This window comes from Esox lucius, chromosome 24, assembly GCF_011004845.1.
Source record: "Esox lucius isolate fEsoLuc1 chromosome 24, fEsoLuc1.pri, whole genome shotgun sequence".
Taxonomy (NCBI): domain Eukaryota; kingdom Metazoa; phylum Chordata; class Actinopteri; order Esociformes; family Esocidae; genus Esox; species Esox lucius.
In genome coordinates, this window is record NC_047592.1 from 14,187,100 (window position 1) to 14,194,781 (window position 7,682).

A 7,682-nucleotide genomic window follows, 5' to 3' on the forward strand; every position below is an offset into this window, starting at 1 on the left:
CTCAAATGGCCCTTATCAAAAGTTTAAAAGCCCTTGAATGTTTGGCCTGTTACAGACACATAGATGACACACAGGTGAAAATGGCAATTAAAGGTGAATTTCCCACACCTGTGGCTTTTTAAATTGCAATTAGTGTCTGTGTATAAATAGTCAGTGCGTTTGTTAGCCCTCAAGTGGATGCACTGAGTAGGCTAGATACTGAGCCATGGGGAGAAGAAAATAACTGTCAAACGACCTATGTAACATGATAATGGAACTTTATAAAGATGGAAAAGGGTATAAAAAGATATCCAAAGCCTTGCAAATGCCAGTCAGTACTGTTCAATCACATATTAAGAAGTGGACATTTCATGGATCTCTTGATACCAAGCCAAGGTCAGCTAGACTAAGAAAGATTTCAGCCAAAAATGCCAGAATAATTGTTTGGGATACAAAGAAATACCCAAAGGGAACCTCAAGAGAAATACAGGCTGCTCTGGAAAAAGACGAGCGCAAAAAAAAAAAGGAGCGCAATACGACGATAAACAAATGAGTTGCATGGTCGAGTTGCCAGAAATATGCCTTTACTGCACCAATGCCACAAACAAGCCTGGTTACAATATGCCCGGGAACACCTTGATACACCTCACAGCTTCCAGTACACAGCAATTTGTAGTGACAAGACCAAAATAGAGCTTTATGGTCACAACCATAAGCTTTTTGACAGATGGCCTCACATTCTCCTCATGAAATCTCTGGTACAGTATGTAATTCAGAGTTAACTCAATGATGGCAAGTCAGGGCCATGCCGTGAGGCAGCAAAAAATAAAAAAAACAATAATTCCACTGCCTCCATGCTTTACGGTTTGTATGAGGTACTAGTGGTCTGGACTTTTCTGCATTTGATACCCCTCCCAGACTGATGGGTATCAATAATATGTCCTCTGAGGGTCTCAGATAAGTCCTTTGATCTTGGAATGAGGGTCCAGCCTTCCATAATGACAGTCATCCACATTCTGGATCTCAAGATCAGAGAGGAAACAAACAGACTGAACTTAAATATAAAGCCCCTTTCATGAGCACCTTCCAAATGCAAGTCTTTCAATTAAGTACTTTATATTAAGGATGGAATGAGTCATTACAATTCAGATGTAAACTGACTGATCAGTTGATATATACACCAGTCATAATAAATACTTAGATCAAAATTATTTTGTTTGCTTGTTAGTATTTCCTATACTGTTTTTGCACTAAATACTGCCCACCATTCCAAGAAGCAGCTATGATTATTGTCCAAGGTAAAGATGGTTGAACTTGTTAAAAGAACATCACTTTCTGTTATAGTCACTGTCATGGTTGGTAAGGCAGGATGCAGGCGCAGAGGTCCAACTAAACATGCATTCTTCAGTGCAAAGACTGACTCTGTTAAAATGCTTTATAAAAACAAACATAACATGGAACATTGACAAACCAACTATGACTGACCAGAAACAGTAGGACCGGAGGAACTTAAACTGGTACATGTTGAGGGGTAAACGAGATACAGATGAAGACTAAACTAGACACAGGTGAGACCAATCAAGGAACAAGGAATCAGAAGGAACCAAAAGACACTGAACATAGAAATGTAACAGCTGGCATGGCACAGGCCAATATCTGGCTATTACAGTGATTGGTAGGGAAGAGTAGCTCAGCTCATTGTTGACATGCTTTATCTACACCCTTTGATTTTCAGGTCATATGGATGAAAAACCTCAAACCACTGACCCTTGGTTACATATTGAAAGTACAGGAACAAGCATTGCCATCCTCGTTCACAAATTATATACAGTAAAGTGCAGTTTCTCTATAACTCAAAATACTTTTCAATATTCCTTTATCAACTTTTTTCCTTCATGAGAACTTGTCTTACCACTTCTTACAACAACTGCTAGCTTTTCAATACAACAAGTATTTGGGGAAAGAAGCACTCTTTAGCACTCTTGCGTGCGGAGATAGACAACACAGTCAGGAACAGTGGGTGCCTTACGCTTATGTAATATTACCAGCCCTTTCTGTTGTCTGATTGTGCTGTCTGGTGGTTTCCCCTCTCACCTCTCTACAGCACTGATTAACTCCAGAGCCGCGGGGAGCTTCATAGACCAATCCCTGGTCACCGCCCTCCCGCTGCCATTGCGCCATTTGAGGTCCTTGATGCCCATTCAGGCTCTGGATGGCCAACCTGTGGGTTCTGGCTTGATCACCCACGCGACTCGCCCTCTCACGCTTACCATCAAAAGGTGCCATTGAGAGAGACTGGAATTGCTGGTTATGACGTCGTCCATACACCTTGTCATCCTGGGTCTTCCATTGCTGCAACAGCATGACCCCAACATTGCATGGAGCAAACGGAATATCCTGGGATGGTCAATGGGTGGTGGAAAACGTGCCTAGTGGTGACACGTGGAGCCACGTCCAGGGAGAGCTCCGCGGGCACCTTCCCAGCAAACATCCTGCATGAGTATGTAGATCTAAGTGGGATGTTCTCCACCAAAAAGGCCAGGTGTCTCCCTCCTCACCTCTCCTGTGACTGTGCCATTGATCTCCTGCAAGAGGCCGTGCCCACTAAGAACAAGATCTAGCCCCTCTTTGTGCCCGACGCTATGTAGACCAACAGCATGTGCCTTGAAGAGTGTGGGGCCAGTTGGTGCCCTGGGTGCATAACTCGCCAGCTACAGGACATCTGGGCATCAATCGAACCCTGGAGGCACTCAGAACTAAATACTGGTGGCCTGGTATGGGGAGGACTGTGACACTACGTCATGTCGTGGGTGATGTATTGGAGGCCAGGTATGGGGAGGACTGTGACACTACGTCATGTCGTGGGTGATGTATTGGTGGTCTGGTATGGGGAGGACTGTGACACTACGTCATGTCGTGGGTGATGTATTGGAGGCCTGGTATGGGGAGGACTGTGACACTACGTCATGTCGTGGGTGATGTATTCGTGGCCTGGTATGGGGAGGACTGTGACACTACGTCATGTCGTGGGTGATGTATTGGTGGTCTGGTAATGTATTGGTGGGCTGGGGGTAATGGTCAGCCTCACATCCGAGCATCACCCACAGGGTAACGGGCAGATGGAGCAAACTAACCAAGAGCTGGGAAGGTTCCTCCTGTCCTTCTGCATGGACTGTCCAGGTGAGTGGACAAGCTTTCTCTCCTGGGCGGAGTATGCTGAAAACTCCTTGCATCATTCCTCCACAGGTCTGATCCCCTTCCAGGTGGTGCTCGGGCTCCAGCCTCCCCTGTGCCCCTGGGTGGGGGGTTCCAGTGACATACAGGCTGTGGAGGAGTGGTCTGGTCCACCGCCCACGTCAGCCAGCAGGAGGCAGTATGGAGTCAAAAGGGGCTGAGAGACACGTGGTGGAGCCTGTCCACGAGGGATCTTCCCCTCTGTCTGCCCTGCCTTAAGCTTGGGCCCCATTATGTGGGGTTGTTCCGTGTTCTCCAGAAGGTAAACCACGTCTCATACACACTCCAGCTCACTCCAACGTACACAAACATCTCAGCCACTTTCCATGTCTCTCTCCTCAGGTCGGAGGTTCCTGGTCCGCTGCGGGGATCCGGTTCTGCAGGGGTGCCGGCATATTGGGTGACCTCTATCTTGGACTCCCGACTATGGCGGGGCCCGGTCCTTTACCTAGTGGACTGGGCGTGTTACGGCCCTGAGGAGTGCAGCTGGTTCCGGGTGGTGGACATCTGCGACACCTCCCTGACATCAGAGATCCATGCTCGCCGTCCGGACCTGCCTGCTCCTCATCCTCATGTTCGTCCGGGTAGCCGGCTGGTGGCGGCATCAGGATCCGCGCGGGGGGTGGGGTGGGGTTGCTGTAATGTCTGCTCTGCACGGCACAGCGGCTCCCCTTTCTCTCCAGCGCTCCACCTCGCCGGTATACTAACCACCCGCAGGAGAGTGATGGCAGCAGCGCATCCTGAGGACTTTATCCAATTACGGATTAGCTGTGTTTATATTCTGTTGGTCATCCACCGCACCTCACTGAGTATTGTTTGTCTGTTAGCTACCGTGCTGGTGCGCTTAAACCTTATAAAGAAAACTTGTTTCCTTTCTTTTACGCACTCGTTATACTCTCACCATCACAGTCCTAATCCTCCTAACCCTAAATTCCACACGCTAAAATATTTAGGATAATATGGAAGTAAATGCTCAACCTCAGAGCCTTTTAAGTTGCATGCTTTGGATTTAAGAATTGCATGTTAATCCCATGTACTTGCTCATCCAGACAATATCTCCCAAACTTCAACTCTTAATTTTGAATTAATACCTGAACCATAAAATCCTTTCCTGTTTGCGCACAGCCCAGTCCAGTAGACTAAGAACCTTGTAAAATGTTGATCCGCAGCATTTACAGTGATGATGCCCTGCGTAACTGGATCTAATCATTTTATCAGTAGACGTTTATCAGTAGACTGCTGGAGTATTGTTTGGAATTGGCAGTGGTTGGCCAAGAAAGGGGTATTTGTCTGACTGAACCAATTATATCACTGAACCAAACTCTTGCAGATGGCAGGAACAGCAGCCTGTAGTTAAGCTATCGTGTTCATTAAAAGTGAGTGGGTTGTTAAGGCAACAATATCTGTTCTTTGAAAATGACAGCCAGGGTTTTACTCATCCTCCCTCATCTTACAGAATATGTTTTTAGTGTTATAAGTCTCGCTGCGTTACGTTTGAAAGCGTAGATCATTGAAGATAATGAAGCACAGTAGCATCAGCCCAACAGGACGTTCATCTCTGTCCATCCGGTCTGGTAATCTGGGTTAGGTCAAGCCACTACTTAGCCTACCTACCTACCTTCACGTTGCTCAATGTGGAAACTCTGAAATTGTGCTGAAATGTTAATTTATATAGTCCACAATGCATCTGCCAAAAAAAACCTCATTGAAGGATTGTTCATCGGCAGGGGTAGACTTTTCCACTTAAGACACAGGTTTCGAGGATGGCTAATTTTAGGATGTTTGCAAAACTCTGCACAATTATTTCTCTTGGAGAGATGGGTAGGTTTGATTATGTTTTTCACTATGTCATGTTCAATAGTACAACATTTTAAAGAATTCAAATGTCAAAATTCACAAGGTTATAGGGAAACTAATTTTATATTGGAATAAGTAGGATGTTTATTTTGCTATGTTTTAGTTCATATCATAGCGGGGACCGAGCCCTCTGTCATTCAACTGGAGACTCATTATATGTCAGCAAATATTGGAGAAGAGGTGACTTTGCTCTGCTTTTATGGAGACGAGATGGCAATGCATTTCTCCTGGTACAAGCAAGCCTTAGGGAAAAACCCTAAGCTAATCTCAACCATCTACAAGTATGATGAGAACGCATCATTTTACCATGAGTTCAAGGGTAACACTCGCTTCTCAGTGCAAGGCCGCAACGGAATGAATCACCTAAGCATCTTAAATGTTGAAATCTCGGATTCAGCCATATACTACTGTGGGCGCGCTCACTCAAATGTTGTGGAATTTGGACACGGAATCATGCTCAATGTAAAAGGTAAAAAAAGACATTTATTTTCTGATTTTCTGATTTTTTTAAGAGCAGTAAAAACATAACATTTTCAAATAGTCTTCCAGAATAAAACAGATATCTTAATACTTATTTCAGATTCAGAGTCCAACAGAATTTCAGTTCAACAGCAGCCTGTTTCTGAGTCAGTTCAGCCAGGAGACTCTGTGACTCTGAACTGTACAATAAACACTGAGACCTGTGAAGGAGAACACAGTGTCTATTGGTTCAGACATGACTCAGGAGAATCTCCTCCAGGAATCATTTATACCAATGGAGACAGGAGTGGTCAGTGTATGAAGAGCCCTGAGTCTTGGTCTCCTACACAGAGCTGTGTCTACAACCTCCCCAAGAGGAACCTCAGCCTCTCTGATACTGGGACTTACTACTGTGCTGTGGCTTCATGTGGAGAGATACTGTTTGGGAATGGAACCAAGCTGGACATTCAAGGTAAATCTTAGATTCGTTCATTTAAAAATATCGTAAGCATCACATTAAAATATATTTTTTAAACATTATATTAAGCCATTGTTTAATCCATACTACTCATACTGTTTAAACAGATTTTTTTTTGGGGGGGGGGGGTTTGAATTATTAATTTAGGTGGAAACATTCAGATGGAGACCGATGCAGTTTTGAGAATCCTTGTCCTTTTGTCCATCGGTAGAACTGGAGTTCTTTTCTGCTTCCTGACCATCCTACTAGTCATCATACTCATCAATAAATATTTTAATTAAGTGATTCTGTTTCTTAATCATTCAGCTTTGAATAAGAAATTAAAAAGTATGTGGCTAATTGTCTGTGTTTGTCACATCAGCTTAGGTGAAAGTACAATGCCAATATTACTCAGTGTCTTTCAATTGTACCTTAATTCCTGGTTGTGTTTTACTGAGCCATGCAGAACCATGATACAGAATTACTTGTAATTATTTCTTTATATTTCATTTGTTTTAAATGTTTCAGTAAGAAGCATGATTTGTGGGAATCAACACTGATAAACATCCAGCACATTTTTACATAAATGAAGAGAACACAAATCACAGAAACCACACCTACTGTATTTGGATATAATAGCAACTTTTACAAAATTAAACAATGTGAACTTCTGCTTTTATTTTTTGCTCACCCTTCTCTTCATTAACTCTCACCTAGGCCTTTAATGTCATATATGAAAGTATTACATGTTTTCTGTTAATAAACATTTGAGAATCTGGGTTTAATGGTATGGTTTCATTTGATTAGTTTGTACAGTTTTTATTATTAATTTGCAGGTCTAGTTTTTTCACTGTAGCCTGCTTTTATCATTTCATGGACATTTCAAATAATAGAGAACATTACGGTAACACTTGAAGTGTAGTATCATAATATGGTCATAACTCTGTCCTAACCATGTCATAATGTGTCATGTCAGCTGACATAACATGGTTAGGACAATGCAATGACACATTGTATTTTTTGACTGATTATATCACCTACGCAAGTCTATCAATACATAACAAACCATTCTGGGAGTATTACTCTAGGAGTCATAATTCCAGTACCTCCCCATTCTATGCCTCCAAAACAGAACTTTCGACAGAATGATCCAAATAGCTATTCCATGCCTACTTTTGGTCCCTCCAGCCTCTACCTCTTCTTGCCGTTTCTTTGGGGACGTGGAAGGTTTCCAAAACTGCCTGGTTGATAAGAGCATGTAAGTCAATGCCGTCTGTTGCACATGCTGGAGCCAATTCAGCCTCATCCAGGGACACATTAAAGTTCTCGATGGCATTAGGTAGCAATAAATCCCATTCATAACATGAGCTACAGTTTTTTAAACAAAGCCGGTTGCCGGATAAATCCTCCTCGCAGACAGATTTGCGTTGGTTTATCAGCAGCTAATAAAACTTGTTTGCCTTTTTGTTTGAGCTAGTAGGTTATACTAGCTAGTGTGGGTTACAATTTTGCAAACAAAGTTGGTTGCCAGATAAATCCTCCTCGCAGACCTTTGTGCGTCGGTTTACCTGCAGCTAATAGAACTTGTTGCAGTTAATGTTTCAGCAAGTAGTTTATATTGGCCAATGTGGACTATAGTTTAGTAAACAAAGGTGGTTGCTGAAAAAATCCTCCTCGCAGACAGATTCGCATCAGT

At 43.3% G+C, this 7,682-nt stretch overlaps 1 protein-coding gene across 1 annotated transcript; it reads left to right on the forward strand.

Moving 5' to 3' along the window:
* The first annotated feature begins 4,953 nt into the window (after positions 1 to 4,953).
* On the forward strand, positions 4,954 to 6,688 carry LOC105010211. Its single transcript, XM_020043313.2, has 4 exons — positions 4,954 to 5,034; positions 5,174 to 5,539; positions 5,651 to 6,001; positions 6,155 to 6,688. Exons 1-4 carry the CDS (start codon positions 4,977 to 4,979, stop codon positions 6,286 to 6,288), a joined length of 909 nt encoding a protein of 302 aa, XP_019898872.2. The 5' UTR covers positions 4,954 to 4,976; the 3' UTR covers positions 6,289 to 6,688.
* The last annotated feature ends 994 nt before the right edge of the window (positions 6,689 to 7,682 follow it).